This window comes from Clupea harengus, chromosome 6, assembly GCF_900700415.2.
Source record: "Clupea harengus chromosome 6, Ch_v2.0.2, whole genome shotgun sequence".
In the NCBI taxonomy this organism is placed as follows: Eukaryota; Metazoa; Chordata; class Actinopteri; order Clupeiformes; family Clupeidae; genus Clupea; species Clupea harengus.
Window position 1 is genome coordinate 31,226,894 of NC_045157.1, and position 22,603 is coordinate 31,249,496.

At 41.6% G+C, this 22,603-nt stretch overlaps 1 protein-coding gene across 1 annotated transcript in view; it reads right to left on the reverse strand.

Annotated features, from left to right (window-relative positions):
• The window catches only part of vps13c (vacuolar protein sorting 13 homolog C), a 127,745-nt gene that overhangs the window by 9,693 nt on the left and 95,449 nt on the right, over window positions 1–22,603 (reverse strand). Inside the window, exons 64-80 of the mRNA XM_031569761.2 lie at window positions 22,426–22,551; window positions 21,642–21,775; window positions 19,591–19,717; window positions 18,988–19,223; window positions 16,556–16,700; window positions 14,519–14,659; window positions 14,027–14,108; window positions 11,009–11,078; window positions 10,577–10,688; window positions 10,385–10,492; window positions 9,428–9,561; window positions 7,074–7,155; window positions 6,303–6,416; window positions 6,016–6,091; window positions 5,707–5,870; window positions 3,485–3,530; window positions 905–1,028 (exon numbers count right to left, since the gene is read on the reverse strand). Coding sequence (XP_031425621.1) covers window positions 905–1,028; window positions 3,485–3,530; window positions 5,707–5,870; window positions 6,016–6,091; window positions 6,303–6,416; window positions 7,074–7,155; window positions 9,428–9,561; window positions 10,385–10,492; window positions 10,577–10,688; window positions 11,009–11,078; window positions 14,027–14,108; window positions 14,519–14,659; window positions 16,556–16,700; window positions 18,988–19,223; window positions 19,591–19,717; window positions 21,642–21,775; window positions 22,426–22,551 — 2,021 coding nt within the window. The remainder of the gene's footprint in view (window positions 1–904; window positions 1,029–3,484; window positions 3,531–5,706; window positions 5,871–6,015; window positions 6,092–6,302; window positions 6,417–7,073; window positions 7,156–9,427; window positions 9,562–10,384; window positions 10,493–10,576; window positions 10,689–11,008; window positions 11,079–14,026; window positions 14,109–14,518; window positions 14,660–16,555; window positions 16,701–18,987; window positions 19,224–19,590; window positions 19,718–21,641; window positions 21,776–22,425; window positions 22,552–22,603) is intronic.

A 22,603-nucleotide genomic window follows, 5' to 3' on the forward strand; every position in this document is an offset into this window, starting at 1 on the left:
CAGTGAAATGCTCATTAAGGCAGCTTTATTGTTGCTGTTGTTGTTGTATCCTGCTGCTCAGGTTCTATAGCTGGGCAGTCATGTTGTTGTGTCATGCACGCGTGGGCTCCAGACGGCGCATATTGTACTTCCACAATGCAAGAAGCTACTGCCACAAAATGGCAATCATTGATGCTTACTGTCAGTAAACCCACACAAATGTATGATACATATTCAACTGCTCTCCTTACACATCTCCTAACCTGCAAAAGCAACTGAAAAAAATAAGCTAATTTGACTGTTTCTGTTGCTATGGATCTCCAGTCTCCATCTTAGAGGCTCAGCCCTGCAGCTGGGGTTTGGAGACGAGGGCATCAGATGCAGTGTTATGATGAAAGGTGTGAGGGGTTAGATCTACAACTGGCAGTCGCTGTGGCCATGACACAAGCAGAAGAAATGAGCGTGATCCACGTGCCCATCACCCACGATGCATTACTCACCTGGTGACACATGTTGTGCCAACATCCACACTTCAAGTCATATAATCATAATAATCATATTCAGGACATCATTTAGAAAGAACACATGACACTGAATAAATGAGTCTACGTACTGAAACAGATATAAAAAAATTGACACAAAACTGCAAACAAGATATTTAGTCAGAGATCGAAAGTGGTGACAGGAAAGAAAAAAAAAACATTTGTAGTTGGTGTTTTTTGATCATTCTACATCTTTCTTAATGTTATCATAAACATTGTGTGTATAGTGTGTAGTGTGGTCATTGTGTGTGTAGTGTGGTCATTGTGTGTATAGTGTGTAGTGTGTAGTGTGTGTGTAGTGTGTAGTGTGTAGTGTGTAGTGTGTGTAGTGTGTGTAGTGTGTAGTGTGTGTAGTGTGTGTAGTGTGTGTGTGTGTTCCTCACCTCTGAATCCCCTGAAAGGTAGTGCTGGCCATATCAACAATGCCTCCAGTTGGCCTGGCAACAACTCCAACCAGTCCTTTTCCAATCCCCTTAAAGAAGCCAGCTGCACCCTCTTTCATTGCACCTGAAGGAAAACATATATCCCACTTAGTATACAGTCCAATTTAAAGTTCATCACAAAGAATATTAAGACACAGTATCAGTACCGGTGTCCTTATACTCAAAGGTAATATATGGTCCCTAGTCTGAGAGGGAGAACAGCAGCAGAAACATCTGAAGCATTTGCAAAATCAGCAACTCAGCAAACTTAGCAAGGATGAGAATCAAGAGGCTGAATAAACTATCAGGAATAGGATTGCAATGCACAATCCATGGGCCAATGGACAGAGTGTGTGTAGACTCTATATTAATGTCTCCCATCCAAATCAATGTCCACACAGCACTAGTCTTCTCTTTTGTTTTTGTCGATTTTCGTTTGCCACAAGGTATTGTTACAACTGGTGGCTACAACTGAAGTATATCAGCTTGGAACAAGAACATTTACACACAATAGATCACTGGCACTGCTTTATCTGAATTAAAACCATTCACACACAATAGATCACTGGCACTGCTTTATCTGAATTAAAAACATTCACACACAATAGATCACTGGCACTGCTTTATCTGAATTAAAAACCATTTACACACAATAGATCACTGGCACTGCTTTATCTGAATTAAAAACTATTTTTGACTGGCACAGCATGAGTTGTTTCCAAATAAAAGGAATGTGATATTTGCATTCCTGACATAAAACTGAAACGATAGCTAAGGAACTGTGACTGGCTTTACTCCAATGTGCGTTTGAGGGATGTGATATTATTATATGACATGTGACACATTTGCACATCCCCGGCAAAAAGTTGTGAGCTGATTTTGCTGAAATGTGTCATTTTTGCAATATTGCACAGCCATCTAACCAAGATAAAACAGAGGTATTAGTCATTGGTGAAAAAAACGAGAGAGAGAAACTAACTGCACACTTAAAAACACTAGCACTTAACACCAAGCACCAAGCCAGAAACCTAGGCGTCATACTTGACTCAGATCTCAATTTTGAAACCCATATCAAAAATATAATTAAAACATCTTTTTATCACTTAAGAAACATTGCTAAGGTGCAACCGTTTCTCGCTCAGGCTGACACCGAAAGACTGATGCACGCGTTTATCACGAGCAGGCTAGACTACTGTAACTCGCTTTTGTCTGGTCTACCAAAAAAAGCCATTAGTCAACTACAAACAATACAGAATGCAGCAGCGCGAGTCCTCACTAAAACAAGACGGAGAGCGCACATCACACCAGTATTAAAATCACTGCACTGGCTACCTGTTAGTTTTAGAATAGATTTCAAGGTTCTCCTACTAGTCTATAAATCACTCCATAGTCATGCACCTGAATATATAACAGACATGCTCTCAAGGTACACACCCAGTAGATCCCTGAGGTCCTCCGGCACTGAACTTCTAACAGTTCCAAAAGCCAGGACAAAGAGACATGGGGAAGCAGCTTTTAGTTTCTATGCCCCCAACCTTTGGAACACTCTGCCAGAATACCTAAGAATGGCCGAAACGGTTGAAACCTTTAAACATGCACTTAAGACATACCTCTTTGATCTCGCTTATCACTCACTGTAAAATGTATTTAACATTTATGGAACATTTATTTATTTACTTATTTCTGTCTCTTTTCAAGTATTTGTACCCCCCCCCCCCCCCCAGCAGCTGTCTCTTAGTTTGACGATAACTGTGCTGAGCAGTCCTTTATGGTGCCAGTGCGGTTAGTACGTAATTTCCTGTTCATTTATCTCTGGCAAAATCTGTGTCTTTTTATAAGTGTTTTGTAACCTGTAAAATGTATTTATTTAACATTAATGTAACATTTATTTATTTATTTACTTATCTGTGTCTCTTTACAAGTGTTTGTAACCCCCCCCCCCCCCCCCCCCCCCCCCCAGCAGCTTAGTTTGACGATGACCGTGCTGAGTAGTCCTTTACGGTGGCAGTGCGGTTAGTACGTTTATTTTATTTTATTCATTTATCTCTTGAAAATCTGTGTGTTTTATACAAGTGTAACCCCCCCCCCTTTTCTTTCCTACTGTGAGGCGCATTGTGTTACTTCCTTGTATGAAATGCGCCGTACAAATAAAGTTTGATTTGATTTGATTTGATTTGATCTACTGTTTTCAACACCTGTTTCTGTTTTCAAACTAATATGTAAACCTTCCATGAACTATATTGTTTTTCTGGAATACAATACGACAGAACTATTGTGTTACTTCATGGATGTCTAAATCTCCTGCATAGTTTACTCCAATTCCATAGAAAACTGCATGGTACAGCACTGGTAACTCCACTGGTAACTGCATGTTACAGCACTGGTAACTGCACTGGTAGCTGCATGTTACAGCACTGGTAACTGCATGGTACAGCACTGGTAACTCGATGTTGCAGCACTGGTAACTGCATGTTACAGCACTGGTAACTGCATGTTACTGCACTGGTAACTCCACTGTTTTTAAGTACTGATGATGCGTACCTTCTACAGGCTTGGTGACGATTCCAGTCACACCCCCAACAAAGCCCTGGAGAGAGAAATACATAAGCAATCATATGATACTTTCATCAGTATTCTGATTTGTAATCTGTGGTATTATGTCGGTCTATTCATATCAGTGTGATTTTGTTACTCTCAGAGAAAAGTAATGTTCATCGCAAGGGCGTAACCATGGTATAGACATTGGGGGGTCCAAATGAACACCCTTCCCCTATAATTTTTCATAATTTTCTTTAAGTGCATTGCCTACAATTCTATATTTATAAATGAAAATTCGCACATTTAGAACATAGTGTCAAGGACTACATTGACCATTTGAATTCACATCTAAAGGAATAGTATAATTTCTCCGAGACAGTGACTGCCCTCCACTTTGCATTGTGACCAAGCTGCGCGCGGCCGCAGGCCAGTCGAAGTGGCCGCGCAATAGATTTTTCAGTCCGCGCACATTTTTCAGACCGCACAAACGATTTCTTTTCAGGGTTTAAAAATCTGAGCATCAAAGGCGATGTAGGCTAGGTAATAAACATTTAAAATACTGACATGTCTGACAACCAAGCCGGATGTACGTTAGAATGTTTACATACAAAGTATCCTTTAGGCTACTCTTGGCGGGCCGTCGACCTACCTCAGAGTTGGAGAAGCAAAAATTATGCTTTTGAATTTGTGGAATGTATCAACTCAGTTGTGCAGACTGAGACGATAAGCAGCATAAGAAGTGGTAAGAAGATATAATAGACTACCAAAACAATGCGGTGCCAGTTGTGAGGCTCAACTGTTTCCGTTAGGCTAAGACATTAGCTATTACCAGGGCTGTAGTGGAGGGTAAACGCACGTAAACGCCGTTTACGCACCTCTGGAATTTTGGAAATAGCGTTTACGCACCTGGCAGCGGCAATGGGCTTTAATTTTGTATTTGCTTTGATAACATTGTTTAAGTTGAGATTTTATTTAACGGCTACTGTATTAAAATGCTGATTTTAAAAGTGTTTGCACAACAAATGTTATGGCACTTTCGTTCATATGGCAGAACATTTAAAATAAAAGTGCGCTATACACTACTTTTGAATTAATTATTCGATTTTGCGTATACAAATGCGATTAATCGTGATTAATCAGGGAAATCATGCGATTAATCGTGATTAAAAATGTTAATCGTTGCCCAGCCCTAATGTAAACACATACACGTTGTGGATTAGGCTGCCTGCCTACCCGTTCGGAATGGATTCATTAGCCATGGATATCAGACGATTTTTGAAGAGACCATCAAGTGCTTTCACTCACACAGATGCCCGCAAAAAAGGCCTCAAGTCCAAAGTAAGACTGAAGAAGATCAATTCACATTTTAAAACGTTGTTTTGGTTCGCACAACATCGCATTAAGACAGGGACAAACGCTGTTAATAACGTGCTTTCAAATACGATGATGCAGGTAACAAGCAAGCCTTCCCGGTTCCATCTTAATAGGCCTAATAAAACGTAAATTCTTTCAGCAATTGAAGATGCATGAGTAATTATCCTCACGCATATCACTGCAGATAAAGCTAATTCATTGAAAATTGTAGACAGATTATTTGCAAGCCAGTTAGACATAGCTAAGTGAAATGTTTTAGCTCAGCTATAGAATCTTCCATTTTCGCGGTCAATGCAAAATATTTGTAGAAGAAGAGCAACAGCAGAACAAGCATAAACCCGACCAGTGGGCACTTGCACGCCCCCTTCATTGAGGCAGGGGTACTGTTTGCCTCCCCTCTGTGTTTTTTCACTGTGGTTTTTTGTCAGATCAGCAAGACTAAATAGGTTCTACGCATGCACTCAACCCAGTTTATGAGGGATTGCTAAATCTGAGATGAGGCACAGCTCGTCGCTGCCTAACGTCTCGCTGTCTCCTGTCTGTTTGAACAGGACATGCGCAAATTCAGCGATTTTGATTATAAAAATGCTCGAAATGATTGGAATCATGCAGAAAATACATTTATAGCACAGATCAGTAGAAACATATTTATTTTATTTTATCGTTATTTGTTTTTTACTTTCATGATGACAGGTGAGGCTCTGCCTCCCCTGACCGCACGTCCGTGCTCTCGCATAGAAACGTGAGCGGGGAGCCAAGCTGTTGCTTCACTGAATTCACAAACCACAGTCACCCAAACAAACACTTCATTCATTAGAGTAAATCCACGGCAGCATATAAATCTTGTGTACCTTCAGGAAACCCTTCCCTCCTTTGGCGAGACTCTCTCCAAAATCTTTGGGAGGCCTGTTTCTCTCCTCTCTGCGTTTCTGCTGGTACTCCTTATCCATGGTCATGGCCGCCAAACCTTTACCCACAGAGCCAGTGATCCGTGATACCATTCCTGCTGCTCCTCCTACACACACACACACACACACACACACACACACACACACACAGCTATTTAACCACTTGTGTACACATGTAAATGACACTGAACACAGTGTTGAATTCTGAGAATTAGTGGAAAATCACAGGCTGTGCATATGTGTGAATCTTACCCACTGTGTGTCCCAGAAGACTGCGTACCCCAATGGCAAAGCCCTCTGCAAATTCCTCTGGCCCCTGTACCGCTCCCTATATCAACCATAGAAGATCATGAATATGAGTACACAGATACACACACACACACACACTCACACAGTCACTCACTCACACACACACACACACACACACACACACAGTCACACACACACACACACACACACACACACACACACACACACACACACACACACACACACACACACACACACACACACAGTCACACACACACACACACACTCACCTGGAATGGTTCATAAAAAAAGGCCTCCACTCCCTCTGACAGGCCTCTGATTAGACCAAACGGATTCCCTAGCACGTCCAGTCCCAACACCAATACATACATCTGCTTCAGGAACTACAAAACATATATACAAACATTACAGCTGCTTCATGAACTACAAAACATATATACAAACATTACATCTGCTTCAGGAACTACAAAACATATATACAAACATTACATCTCCTTCAGGAACTACAAAACATATATACAAACATTACAGCTGCTTCAGGAACTACAAAACATGCACAAACATTACGTCTGCTTCAGGAACTACAAAACATATATACAAACATTACATCTGCTTCAGGAACTACAAAACATATATACAAACATTACAGCTGCTTCAGGAACTACAAAACATATATACAAACATTACATCTGCTTCAGGAACTACAAAACATATATACAAACATTACATCTCCTTCAGGAACTACAAAACATATATACAAAAATTACAGCTGCTTCAGGAACTACAAAACATGCACAAACATTACGTCTGCTTCAGGAACTACAAAACATGCACAAACATTTGCATTTGCATCACATGTTTCATGGAAGAGGATAGGATCACCTATTCACATATGTATAGTTTAAGTATGCACCAGGGTATGCTACAAATAAAATGCATTATTATTATCATTATTATTATTATTATTATTATTACCAGTATAAACTTTCATCTGAAGTGAGATTAATATGAGTGGCAGTAATGAACCGATAGATAATCACCTGCTCAGAGTAATGGCGAATGACCGCTGACATCAACTTTTCCTTGCGGTAGAACTGGAAACGGACTTCAAAGAATGCAAGTCTTGAGGGGTGGGAATGGAAGACAGGAATGAGATAATAAATAAAGCTTGCCCATCCTGGAGACTGCTTAGCACCAAATCAAATACTCTCATTTCTGAAGGGAAGTTTCGCTTACAGGACTGTATAGGGCATCTTTGTATTAGTACATTTTTAGTTACACACAGGACAAGATATCAAATGACTTGTGCTATTGGTTGGGGACTTCCCACAGCAGCCAAACCTCTCACTGACATATGCAAGTGGTGCAGAGTGCACCAAACCATCAGGCCAATACTTAACAAACTTAAAGGCATATTGACAACAAGAACACATTTTCCCACCGGAAATGGCCTTCTAAGGGTTAACAACAACAACAACAAAGATGCCCTCTGGAGCATTTCACTTGGGTTGCCAAGTGGGCACCTTCCTTGGTCAGAGTTTGGTTGAAGTAGGCACACAGTACCTCCTGAGGGCTCAACCGTTGTGCCTGGCGTCTCAGACCCACCCCCTTTGATACTCACGATGGGTTAGGACACATGTCAACACCAGGGACAACTACAGATACACCTCAAGATACACCTCTCTGAGTTCACTGAGGTTCTGTGGAGGTAGGAGGACATCATTAGTAGCTCTAACACTGAGTTTAATGCGACTAGCCCACGATTCTCTCCAACTTCTCAACATTGAGACATTCCTCTTGCTCATGAACAAAGCTGGTTATCATCTGTCTCCAGTCCAGCAATGCAGCTTTACCCCTCGCTCTCCAACTGTCACCTAACCCAAACCCTGCTCTGCCACTCCTCCAGTGCCTGACCAATGATAGCCCTATGCTGTAATGCACCTGTAGTGCACCTGTAGTGTTTACATAACACAGTAAAAGAGATGGTCCAAAAGCCCAAGGGGGGAAGTAGATGAAAATAGGTCAAACAATCACTTCCAATGCCTACAGAAAGGATTCACTCTCCATGGAAGTTTTCACCTTCCATTGCTTTACAACATTGAATCATGGTCAATGTAGTTTGCCTTGTTTGACACTGATCAGAAGACAACATTGAATCATGGTCAATGTAGTTTGCCTTGTTTGACACTGATCAGAACACAACATTGAAATCATGGTCAATTTAGTTTGCCTTGTTTGACACTCATCAAAAGACCAAAATCATTCATGTCAAAGTGTTCAAGTCAGTATTTAGTAGATGCACCTTTGGCAGCAATTATAGCTTTGGGCCTGGGTGGATAGGCCATTTCCCCCCCATTCTACTTTGTGAACCAGTAGCCAGTAGCTCTGGTCACTACATCGCTGCTAGTTGCTCCCTGTGTGTATGACCTTTACACTAAATGTGATACATCTCTTTGCCTGTGTTAGCTCTCATGACCGTTTTAGGGAGTGACTGACACGATTTGGGACTTTCGGGCCTCTAGAGGGCGCCAACAAAGGACTCCGTGCCTGTTGTGTGTGTGTACTTGTGTGTCTGTGTGTGTGTGTGTGTGTGTACTTGTGTGTCTGTGTGTGTGCCAGTGTGTGTCTGTGTGTGTGTGTGTGTGCGTGTACTTGTGTGTCTGTGTGTGTGTGTGTGTGTGTGTGTCTGTGTGTGTGTGTGTGCCAGTGTGTGTCTGTGTGTGTGCCAGTGTGTGTCTGTACATGTGTGTCTGTGTGTGTGCCAGTGTGTGTCTGTGTGTGTGTACATGTGCTTCTGTTTACTTCCTGTCTGTTTTCCCTCGATTGTTTTCACCTGCTAGTTAACTGGTCTCAATGAACTAGACTATTTATACCTGGTCTTTTGTCTTGTTCTTTGCTGTGTCGTGGTCGTACTGTTTTGTTTCCATGATCTCGAGTTTACTAGTCTCCAGTCACAGTCCTCGTGTGTGTTTTTTGTGAATTTCAAGCCTCTTGTTTTGTTTGAGTTAACTTTAGTGTTTGATACCTTCTGAGCTTTTTCGGACTATTGTGTTTCGTCAAGATCTTCTGAGTTTTGGATTATTCCTACTTTGGTTGTTTTGGAAGGAGATAATTAAGATAATTAAAGCGAACGTTTTTGCACATACTGCACATACGGGTCCTCCTCCTACACCAGAGACCAGGGTTCGATTCCCGACTCCGGCTCTGACAGTGAATGCATATCTAGGCGATGCTTTTGTGTATTTCAGGGAAACTGTATATGTTTGCTCCACCATACACTATGGGCATCACAGGCCTTTAATGGGCTCAAAATGGTTGGTGGGTTATGTCCTAGGTTTGCTTGGCCTCTTGCTGTTTGCAGCTATATTTCTAACTGTATTAAAGAGATGCTTACTTAAAGATCAGATCATCCACATCAGTAAGGGTCGCTCCAAAACTCTTCAGTAGCAGATTGAAGGACTGGACCGCTGCCATCTCCTGCTCCTCAGCCTCCTCTGCACTGGAGCCCAGAGAGAGGCTCAGGTGTAACTGGGGATGCACACAAAAGGCCACACAAACATGTCAACACAACAGGTATACTAACAAAAATCACATTTAATAATTATAGAAATATAGACCAACTTTTTATATGTATATATTTTAATTCACTTTATGGTGTCATTGGTGTATAGTCAACTTCTAAAAATGTATCAAAATTTAAATCAAAAGCCAAAATTATACTGGCATATCTCAACTTATTATCACATATATTTTTTAAAGATAGCTTTATTATCCTGTGTCTTTAAAGTTTCATACTGAAGATCTGTGAGGATAAATGTCCAGTCATTTTATTGTGGTGGTTCTGAATTTAGCCAGTTTTTGTCACTTCTGAAGGTGGTGCTGCTCTGAAAATGTTATTTCTAGCACCCAAAACTATATTTGTAGGTGTAAAGTCAGATATCCAAAACTGACGGATGTCCAAATGTAGGTGCATAGCTATGGTCCTAATATTTCTATGCCTTTTTATTCTTTCTCCTGTTCTCCCGGAGTACACAGCACAATGGTTTAACAGGCACATAGGCATAATATTCTGGTCTAACAGGCACATAGGCATAATGTTCTGGTTTAACAGGCACATAGGCATAATGTTCCCTGGTTTAACAGGCACATAGGCATAATGTTCCCAGGTTTAACAGGCACATAGGCATAATGTTCCCAGGTTTAACAGGCACATAGGCATAATGTTGATTCTGATGGTTTTGGTTAAACTGAAGATTGACAGTTGATGCTTTCCATTATCATTAATTGTATTACCATTGTCAGTTGTATTACAGTGAACTAATTTTGCTGCTACAGAGAAAAAACAACTTACTTTGATAGGAGAGATATGAAAATGTTCAAAGAAGCTGAGGCCTGAACTGTCTGTTCTAGAAGATTCCATCAGCTGCTCCTGCAGTGTGTCTAAATCTTTCACAATGAGCTGTGTTTGAAAAGGCAAAAGACACGTTAAGCCAAATCATGCAAAATTAGTATGCAAACATACACATAAGGGAGTCATGCTTACCTGCTTCTTACTGAACTCTGAGTCCACAGCGGGTGTAAACAGAGTGATGATTGCTCCTAAGAAACCCTGATCAATCTTCACTGCCATCTCCTGTACGAGTGCCATGAAGTACCTGCAATTATCGATGCATCCTTTACTGAGCAAGAGCTTCCATCCAAAACAACTTCAAGTACATCTACTGTATTAGTCTGCTTGCTCACTGGAAATCAAGTCCTTAGTCTGGGTGTTGTTGGCACAGTACTGTCACAGCTGAACTATTGGAAAACATGTTTAATCCCATCATCTGCTACTTTGAGTTCTAGACAACACTTACAAAACAGCAGAGCAAAACAGAGAAAATAAGAGAGAGAGAGAGAGAGAGAGAGAGAGAGAGAGGGAGATAGAGAGAGACAGAGAGAGATAGAGATGTGATGGAATGAGAGGCAGACTTACTTGAACTGCATGACTTGGCTGTGTTCATTAAATCTGGTGATAATGCTCACATCAATGAATGCCTTGGGCTCTGGGGAAAATGAGAGAAAACGCACAAAGGAACAGTCAATATTTTACTCCCAAACCTGGGTTTTCCAAAGGAACAGTCAATATTTCACTCCCAAACCAGGGTTTTCCAAAGGAACAGTCAATATTTCACTCCCAAACCTGGGTTTTCCATGCCATAGAAAGGATTAGGTGCAGATTCTAGGCATGTTTGCCCAAAGCCGAATTAATGTAAAAACTAGCTAAATTAACTTAAAAACAACGGTAAGAGGTGCCCTAAGAAAAACGGAGATGCACTTCAAACTCAAACTGGCAGCTCTCTCTGCATTCTATTTTAGATGTTTAGATGGACTCTATTTAGGAGCTCTTATCCAGTGTCCGTTGTGCATGTGATGGACTCTCTTAAGGAGCTCTTATCCAGGGTCCGTTGTGCATGTGATGGTTGTGAGAGAGGTGCTGCCACTCCCTCCCATATCATTGATACATAGAAACTTACAGTATTTAAAATGTTAGGGGTACTAAGTCCTAAAACTTGATAAAGTGAACTCAGTTCAACAAAAAAACACAGAAAACATTCTTCTTTTATAATTCATTTATTGTGCAAAATGATCCAATATTAAATGCCTTGTTGGAAAAAGTATGTGAACCATTGTTTTCAGTACCTGGTGTGACCTCCCTGAGCAGCAATAACTTCAACCAAATGTTTTCTGTAACTGTTAATCAGTCCCATACGTCGGCTTGGAGGAATTTTGGCCCATTCCTCCTCACAAAAGTGCTTCAACTCATGGATGTTGGTGGGCTTCCGTGCATGAACTGATCTCTTCAGGTCTTTCCACAACATTTCTATAGGATTAAGGCCTGGACTTTGACTGGGCCATTCCAAAACATGAAATTCCTTCTTCTTTAACCAGTCTTTGGTAGACTTACTTGTGTGTTTAGGGTCATTGTCTTTGCTGCATGACCCATCTTCTGTTGAGCTTCAGTTCACAAACAGACACCCTGACATTCTCCTGTAGTGTTTGCGGGTACAATCCAGACTTCATAGTTCCATCAATGATGGCAAGGCGTCCTGGGTCCTGAGGCCATGATACTGCCACCACCGTGCTTCACGGTTGGGAAGATGTTCTTATGTTGGAATGCAGTGTTTTGCAATGCTTGCCACAATTGCCTTTAGCACTTGGTTGTGCAAGTAGATGTCTCACTGCCCAGATTTGGAGATTTGGTGGGCTTGGGAGGGCTTTGACCACATCTTGTATTAGGAACCTGTAGTAGTCAGCAGACTGGATTAGGAATCAGACTGGATTAGGAACCTGTAGTAGTCAGACTGGATTAGGATCCTGTAGTAGTCAGACTGGATTAGGAATCAGACTGGATTAGGATCCTGTAGTAGACAGACTGGATTAGGAATCAGACTGGATTAGGATCCTGTAGTAGTCAGACTGGATTAGGAATCAGACTGGATTAGGAACCTGTAGTAGTCAGACTGGATTAGGAACCTGTAGTAGTCAGACTGGATTAGGCTCCTGTAGTAGTCAGACTGGATTAGGAACCTGTAGTAGTCAGCAGACTGGATTAGGAGTCAGACTGGATTAGGAATCAGACTGGATTAGGATCCTGTAGTAGTCAGACTGGATTAGGAATCAGACTGGATTAGGATCCTGTAGTAGACTGGATTAGTAGTCAGACTGCCAGACTGTTGGCTCGCTCCTCCTTGATGCCTGCTTGGCATTCCTCTTGGATGAGCTGGTGTCTTTCTCTGGGTTCGGTTGAGAAGGGACTTAGAAGAGTAGCCTATGCCAACTCTGCCAGCCCACTAATGCTTTGTGCCTCAGCCTTGATTCTTACACATCTAGCGCTTTGTGCCTCAGCCTTGATTCTTACACATCTAATGCTGTGTCTGTCCTCCCCCCTCGGCCTGTTCTGATATCAATGCCAACGGATGACATCCTGACACTTCCAACTCAAAAAAAAATGCTCCCAATGGCGTGCATCTCAAATAGCCTCTGACAATCAAAGCCCAACTCCTGGCCTTCACGTGGTGGGAACTGTTTATACTGACAGGAAAGGGGGTAAAGGCGGGCCACTGGTGCCTCTGGTAGGTGGGGTTCTCAGCTAGGGAAGGTAGCTCGCCTATAAGAAGGAAAACTCTGATCTTAAACCTCCGCTACCTTCCGGCTATACTTCTCCATGGTAAAGGCTTTGGGAGTCAACCCTGAGGAAAATCCGGAGTCGGAGTCCCCAAGGCGGATGACGCCCCCTGCAATGACGTTGGTGCCAAGTTGCTCTTGCCTCTCCCTTGGACCTCAACAACGGCATGGACAGGGGGATCTGGTAACTTTTGAAAATATAGTTTTTTCCTATTGAAACATATTTTGTATTTAATTTTTAGCTGGTGTCTGTTTGCTGGTGCTTTCGCTTTAATCATGACTTGCTATTTTTACATTCATTCTTTTTTTTGTATCATTTCAGTGTAATACGGCACAATGAAATATGACTCACATTAGCATATTAGCATTAGCAACATTCCAGACTGATTGGCCTTTACCTTTGATAATGACTATTTTGATCAACTTAACATTATAACAATATAAAAAAGGTAAAAGGATGTTCATTTAAAAATGAGACACCCATAGACACATGTACAACAGGACACAGTTCTGCTTATTGTAATAGTGTGTGTTTACACATACAATCGTCCCTGTAACCGAGATGCAAATTCCTTAACCAGGTCATTCAAACAAATGTCCACTCATCTACATGCAGGAGTGTAAAGGGGTGACAGTGGTACAGGAGGTAAATAAGTCGTTTAGTAATCAGAAGGTTGCTCGATTCCCTGTCGAAGCGTCCTTGAGCAAGACACTGAACCCCTAATTGCTCCTGAGTGTGCCATCAGTGTAAAATGTGTATACATCCTTGTAAGTCGCTTTGGATAAGCATCTGCTAAATGACTAAATGTAAATGTAAAGGGTGTACCTGAGTCCAGGAACAGGGACTTGGGTGGAGGCACAGGGTGGAAGACCACTGGGAACATGGCGCCAGGGAGCTGGTTGTCCACCTGCAATCATTTCAGTCCTTGGAAATCATTTTCTCAATAAATAATGAATTACACGATTTCCAGCCTCTTGATCAGTCACAAATAATGAAATCAGACCAGTAGAGTTCACATTACTTTCATACACAGTAGCTTGCTTGTGTGTGCATCCCCTCAATGCTCTGAGTGCCTACAGTTCCCTTCTATAGGATTCTACAATACAATAGTTAGATAAGAATAAATACAGTAGTTAGTTCCAATTGAGCAAATTATTGATTTCTGATTGGAGTGTGTGTGTGTGTGTGTGTGTGAGTGTGTGTGTGTGTGTGTGTGTGTGTGTGGGTGGGTGTGTGTGTGTGTGGGTGTGGGTGTGTGTGTGTGTGTGTGTGTGTGTGGGTGTGTGTGTGTGTGTGGGGGTGTGGGGGTGTTTTTACCTGTAACCAGTGAAGCTGTGCCCTCAGACACCGCTGGTGTGGCGACTGCTTGTATTCAACCTGAATCCCAGCCAGGGAATTCCTCCGAATGTGACAGGAGTAAGGCTGCCGCATCTGCATCGGCACCGTTCCAAAATGGACCTTCCCCACAGAACAACAAGAAGAACATCCATCCATTAGGTGTGAATCGGTAGGTACAGTAGCTAGCTACTTGTTTTGGTGCTCTGAACACAGCAGTCGGCTTGACTGTTACCTCTCAATGAAGACACACATTAAGTTGATCATTGATCATTGATCATTATGGATTACTTTCTGGCTGTTGTTAATATGTCTTTTTTTCAGAATATGTTTTGTAAGTTACTTTGGACAAAAGCACCTTCTAAATAACTTGCCGTAACCGTAACCACAATACAAATCTTGTGGAACACACCTCTATGTTTGTGTTCCTTCTCTTCTTCTTCACTCTTTTTGTGAAAAAAAAAATGCTTTATCTTTCCCTATGCCTCATGGTTAAAGAGACAGTATGTCAAATATGCTTCATCTTTCCCTATGCCTCATGGTTAAAGAGACAGTATGTCTAATATGGGCCATTAGTACAGCTAGTACTTGTGTACATGAGCACAGCCTAACTTTTCTGCTATATCAACAAGGTCTTGTCTGAGACTAAACCAAATCAATGCATCCACGTAGAACATACCTGATATTATACTATTTTATTGTCGTTATTACATTATTAGTTCTTTGGGGAAAATATATGGCTGATATATCTGCAGCAGTAATGTTTAGTGTCTGCCTTAGGAAGGGTTGCAGCCCGTGTGTGTGTGTGTGTGTGTGTGTGTGAGTGAGTGAGTGAGTGTGTGTGTGTGTATGGTGTGTGTGTGTGTGTGTGAGAGTGTGTGAGTGTGTGAGTGAGTGAGTGTGTGTGAGTGTGTGTGGTGTGTGAGTGTGTGTGTGTGTGTGTGAGTGAGTGTGTGTGTGTGTGTGAGAGTGTGTGTGTGTGAGTGAGTGAGTGAGTGTGTGTGTGTGTATGGTGTGTGTGTGTGTGTGTGAGAGTGTGTGAGTGTGTGAGTGAGTGAGTGTGTGTGAGTGTGTGTGGTGTGTGAGTGTGTGTGTGTGTGTGTGAGTGAGTGTGTGTGTGTGTGAGTGAGAGTGAGAGTGTGTGTGTGTGTGTGTGAGTGAGTGTGTGTGTGTGTGTGAGAGTGTGTGTGTGTGTGTGAGTGAGTGTGAGTGTGTGTGTGTGTGTGTGTGTGTGTGTGCATGGCAGCATGGCAGCATGTATGTGTTGGAGGGAGTGCTTCTGATCTACAATGAGGCGCTCAAGGGCACCAAGCCTCTCGTGTTCCTGTTCACCATGTGCCCCCAGGACATTGCCTGCACCATGTAAACAGTTCAATTAATCAATCAATCAATCAATCAATCAATTAATCAATCAATCAATTAATGTATGCAGGTGATATTGAGGAGTTTAATGTATGTTGTCATGGTGATATTGAGGAGTTTAATGTATGCAGGTGATATTGAGGAGTTTAATGTATGTTGTCATGGTGATATTGAGGAATTTAATGTATGTTGTCATGGTGATATTGAGGAGTTTAATGTATGTTGTCATGGTGATATTGAGGAGTTTAATGTATGTTGTCATGCTGATATTGAGGAGTTTAATGTATGTTGTCATGGTGATATTGAGGAGTTTAATGTATGTTGTCATGCTGATATTGAGGAGTTTAATGTATGTTGTCATGGTGATATTGAGGAGTTTAATGTATGTTGTCATGCTGATATTGAGGAGTTTAATGTATGTTGTCATGGTGATATTGAGGAGTTTAATGTATGTTGTCATGGTGATATTGAGGAGTTTAATGTATGTTGTCATGGTGATATTGAGTTTAATGTATGCAGTTACAGGTGATATTTAGTTTGAAAATTTAGTTTAGTTTGTAACATGTAAAAAAAAAAAAAAGAGAGTTTGCTGCCTGGACGTCTAAATGTTTCAATAATTTGCACTTTCACTTGGTTTGTAAGAGCTGGTGTCCTCACCTCTAGATTGCTTTCTATCTTCACCCAGCAAGGCTCTTTAGCTGCTGAAAGATGGTTTTGATATGCCTTCTCAAGTAGGCTGATGTTTTTAACATTGAAAGACTTCCACCGGTTCTTTGGCTTCTGCTCCCAGACCACCCCTGAACTGCAGAAACAGAAAACACACAGACACTCACACATTTAGACACAAACAGACACACACACAGACACTCACACATTTAGACACAAACAGACACACACACAGACACTCACACATTTAGACACAAACAGAAAACACACACAGACACTCACACATTTAGACACAAACAGAAAACACACACACACACTCACACATTTAGACACAAACAGACACACACACAGACACTCACACATTTAGACACAAACAGACACACACACAGACACTCACACATTTAGACACACACAGACACTCACACATTTAGACACACACAGACACACACACAGACACTCACACATTTAGACACAAACAGAAAACACACAGACACTCACACATTTAGACACAAACAGAAAACACACAGAAACTCACACATTTAGACACAAACAGAAAACACACTCACACATTTAGACACACACAGACACACACACAGACACTCACACATTTAGACACACACAGACACACACACAGACACTCACACATTTAGACACAAACAGACAACACACACAGACACTCACACATTTAGACACAAACAGAAAACACACAGACACTCACACATTTGGGCACAAACAGACAATTTCCCTTTCTAGTGACTGCTAGCTTATGAAATGATCTTGCCCAAACTCAGAACTGACTTTCTTTCCAGTTCAGAATGACTACAAAACCACGTATTGTAAATAAGCACTCTAACAGTCCTCTGTGGTGAACCCAGTAGTTTCACCTTGGCTTGAACTCAGATTTTGCTCATCTGATTTGGACTGGACAGTGGGATGTTCATGCTGATATTTTATTCCACATAAGAGCTACTTCATATTCCAGTCAATTCTACCATTAAGATGTTAGCTTGTAAACTCACCTAAAACATAAAGTACTCGAGGGCATCAGAGTTCACACAACAAATCACTCAGTGTTGTGGTGTGTAGAGCTAGGTTACTGTACAATATATTCTATTCTATTTAATGTATATTACATTCATCAGTTCATCCACATCGTTTTCTTTACTTAGTAGAAATAGTAAGTAGGTTAATAAGTACAGATTAGTGATCATCCAAATCATCCTTTGTCAATTTGTCAACTGAGTAGCCTATTGCACACTGACTGTCTTTTGTTATTTTCAGTTAAAAAGTATTTGACCTGTATAATGATGTGCACGGATCAATGGTGTATTGTCAGCTGATGCAGGCTGTTTTCAAGCAGGTACATACGTGAAGTAAAGTGAATGTTGCATCAAACAAAACTGAGCTGTGGTTCAAGGGATTCGTTTAGGACTGCAACACATGGCAAATAGGCTTGGCAAAATGTCATACTAAACACTTCAATTGGTGACAGATCAGATGAGATGCTAACGCTAGGTTTAGAGATGCTAATGCTAGGTTTGGAGATACTAACGTTAAGTTTGGAGCAGGAGGGATTGACTTTTAGGCAACACTGAGAAAATATGAATCATGTCTTAAACAGCTTTCTGAAACATCACTCACTAACTTAACGGCTGGCTAAACGTTATTTTCCCCATTGATTTAGCCTGTAGCATAAAATGATAGGATCGTTAGCTTGTTAATGCTATGCTAGGTTCTTTATGCTACTGGTTAGGACCTCCAATGCCAGCCAGACCTCTACATATACATGGAGGAGTCATTGGAAGTATCGTCATGTTGTCCATATAAGGTCCACATAAGGCAGGTGCAATCTCTCATCCCTGACAAATGTACATGTCTTTATATTTACCTGCATTGCTGAAACTGTACATCCAGCCATGATGTCAATTTCAAAATGGTGTCAGGATGTGGCGTAGTTACTTGTGCTGAAGCACAACTACATTTCTTCTAAAAGTTAAGATGCAATCTTAACTGAATATCTTCCTCAGCAGATTGTGCGGTAGCAGGCAAAGAATACCACATAGAGGTCTCTGCCACGTGCCAAATCATAATAGTATGTTTGTAAACAAGAATCCTGCTTTCTGTTCAGAAATCTATTGAATCTATTTCTTAAATGATGTCCCCCCCCAGCCTCCTTGACACTGAGGAGGATCTGATATTGTGTTGCCATGGCATTTTTCTCCTACGGTATGAAAACACATCACAACGCACAACCTCATGCACCTCTCTCCTCCTGGGTTGGCTATCATCCATCTTGGATAACTGGTGTAATGTTTGCAGGTAACACAAGTGAATTATGCCAGCTCAATGCCAGCTCAATGCCAGCTCAATGCCAGCTCAATGGCAGCATGCCTTCATTCATTGATTGACAAATCTGCATGTACCTAGTGATGCCCACATAGGCAATCTCTCTCTTGTTCTTGTTGTTGATCAGGGAGAGCCCCAGGTTCTGGAGAGACACACTGAATTCTTGCTGAAACTGCTCCAGGTCTTCAGCCTGACGTGCTTTGGCTACCACGGCAACATCCTCTGTGAAGAGCAACACACGCTGCCGCCCATCAAGAAAGCTCACCCAGTGCACCTGACATGCGCCATCCATTGGAAATGAGCCATACTCATCCTGGAAGAAAACATAGCACCATACCTTATACAAGTAATAGCAGCACACTAAAACACACACACACACAAAAGTCAAAGCACATTAGCACACAAGATAGAGAAACAGCACAATGGCCATCAGAGAAGGGCCGGCAGCAAACAAGTGCCATTGCAGGGGTGACTTTTAGAATTCAATTCAATTCAATTCAATTGTATTTATATAGCGCCAAAACAATCAAATTGTCTCAAACTGTATGATGTATGCATTACAACTGTGACAAACAATAAACGCAACAATAAATATATGCTTAAGAGAGTAGCTATTTGAGGCCTTGAAGGAATCTGCTATGATGCTTCAGAAATACAGGAACATAATATATATGATATACCTTGACCAGGTCTAGTTCTCCAGAGTGTTCTCTGAAGCTCCAGCTGAGTCTACGAACCCCTGAAGGGTCATCCCAGGCGAACCGCTGTACTTCCCCTGGCTGGAGTGCATGATGGACATCGCATCCACTAAAATCACACACACAAACCAAAAACATCTAGTCATACCTTTCATCCACTAAAATCACACACACAAACCAAAAACATCTAGTCATACCTTTCATCCACTAAAATCACACACACAAACCAAAAACATCTAGTCATACCTTTCATCCACTAAAATCACACACACAAACCAAAAACATCTAGTCATACCTTTCATCCACTAAAATCACACACACAAACCAAAAACATCTAGTCATACCTTTCATCCACTAAAATCACACACACAAACCAAAAACATCTAGTCATACCTTTCATGCACAAATAAAACATCCATCCATCATTTTGCACAGATTTGTGTTTATATCTATGCCTGAATGCATAGATCTGCGTATATATTTCTGTACCTTTATTTCAGATGCATGTCACTTATTTAGTGTGAAAGTGGCATTATGTAGGAATTGTACTTCAGGGTTAGGGTTAGGATTAGCAGTTTTACCTTAAAATAACAGCTTAAAAAAAATTGGGGCGCTACAATGACGTTTAATATGGAGAATCGCCTCCGTGCCATTGCCATACCAGGGTCTGTAGGCATATTACTGCGTTATGTAAGTTTGCCTGAAGCCGCCCGGTTACTACTGTCTGCGGAACTAGTAAGTAGCTTATTTGCCAAGGTCATATTTTGGCAAAGGTCTGAAGGATGAGCAATAATGCTTTGATGAAAAAGTTTTTGTATCAGGGATAACAGAATGGTTTCAATCCCATTTTGCTAATGAACTGGAATGTCAAAACAAAAGGGCCTTTTGCATCAGTGCAGACAATTGACACCACCATCCCTTATGGAGATCTTAAAAGAGGGGAGTCCATATATGTAGGAATAAAGACGGCGCGATCTGGGCGCAATCAGCCAAAGGCATCTGGGGTGGCGTCTGATGGACGCACCCTGAGATGGACCCCCCCTGAGATGACGGAAGCAACCGACTTTTCTTGTACTTTAACGAGCAACAGTAACTTTTACATTCACTATTTTACATCACAAGCTTCACTGGTTTAACTTGGCTGGCGTGTCTAAAAGCCGATGACTCACATATGCTCATTCATTTGCTGTTGTTGGAAGTCACAATTGTTGTTCTGACAAATCTCTGCCTTATTAGGTTGGCAGAGTGACTGTGTTAGTGTCCATACCATGGTGGTTCAGAGAACAATGTTGAAAGAGCTCTTACCACCATTCCATCCTTTCTGTGTCCAAAGGAAGCGCGCTCCCCTTGGGTTTGCTATATGGTTTGGGCAGGTTTGGGAGAATCATGGTTGGTGCCCCTCGCAATTTATTTTTTTTACTAATCCACAATGTTTTCAGCGAAGAATGTAATATGTGACTGTTTGTCGACATTGTTGTGAAGGCCTGAATTATAAGTACTACAGTACAGGTACAATTTGAACTTTGTTTAGTTTTGATTTCCTCCTGACTATCGTGGTAACTTACTGGATTTCTATGAATTGGCTTAATAGACAACATTTACCCCACTGTAGGGCATTGCTGTGGAGCACCCAGTACTGTGGCACCTCTGTGAGTTATACAGAAACAGGACAAACAGGGGAAGTGTCCCTGGCAATACATTAGGTATGCCCCCATACAAATAGCCCACGCAACAGACATTTCTGCACTGTGTACAGTAGGGTCAGACCCTTTCCTGTATCTGGAAACACTCTGTGTGAATATGTTCTCCCTATGTGTATGTATATGTGATTTATGTATGTATGTCGGTGAGGTGTATAAGTGTATTTGTGTATGTGTATAAGCTACTGGATGACCTAAATTTCCCTCGGGATTAATAAAGTATCCATCTATCTATCTATCTATCTATCTATCTATCTTTTTGAGTATGCATGGATGCACACTAACCTCTGTTGAAAGAGAATGCTGGCTCTGGATGCATGATTGCACACTAACCTCTGTTGGAAGAGAATGCTGGCTCTGGATGCATGGTTGATCAGCAGCGCAGGAGCGGCGCCTTCATAGTAGTCCGAGAAGCTGACGACAGTTGAGTGATCCAAGATATTGACATCTACAAGCAGACCTCCATACTAGATAGAGAGGAGAACACATATGAGTTGTGTGCAATAGTGGTCAGAGATATTACTTTGACTGGAATTGACTACATCTTATAAAGTAGAAATGGAAGTAAGTACCAAGTGAGCACTAGCCTTATGATAGCACCTGCTGATTACAGGTTTTACCATGTTGGTGCACTTAGAATTCGTCTATTGTGTCTGACTTTCATCAGGAACTTGCGTATGGTTTAATCCAGAACCTACATACACAGTCTGCCTCTCCTCTAACTGTAACTGTAACCTGGTGCCACTCTAACCACGCCCCCTGAACTGGACCAAAGTCACGTACACCAGACTCTCTTTGTCTTTATTCTCCTCACTCCCTCCCGGAGAGACACCTTTTTCCCACCAGCATTGCCCAGGAACACTCATCTCTCAGCCGCTCAGAAGAGCAGGTCCTCGCCATCACCTCCCTGCCTTCTATGGTTCTCCCGTGTGAGGATGGTACCAATCATACCTACAACCAATATGGCCCTCTATCTGAGTACACATCCATGACTGGAGGTATTGGAGAGATTATTTAGGAAATTCAAGTTAGAATTGAATAAATCCTACATATGTGGAAGAGAGACCTTTGTTTTTCTGTCATCATTCAATACATTCTTCACCATTTAGTAGCTCACCCCATCGACTCTGAGCAGGGTGCCATTGTCCTGTTTGTTGAAGTAGAAACACTTGGAAGCCACCTCCGATCCCACCACTCGAACGCAGAGTTTACTGGTGCTCAGCTCTGGCCAAAGCGGTACACACTGAGGACACAAACAATTGTTAGTTTAAACATCATAGTAGGAAGACAAAAGG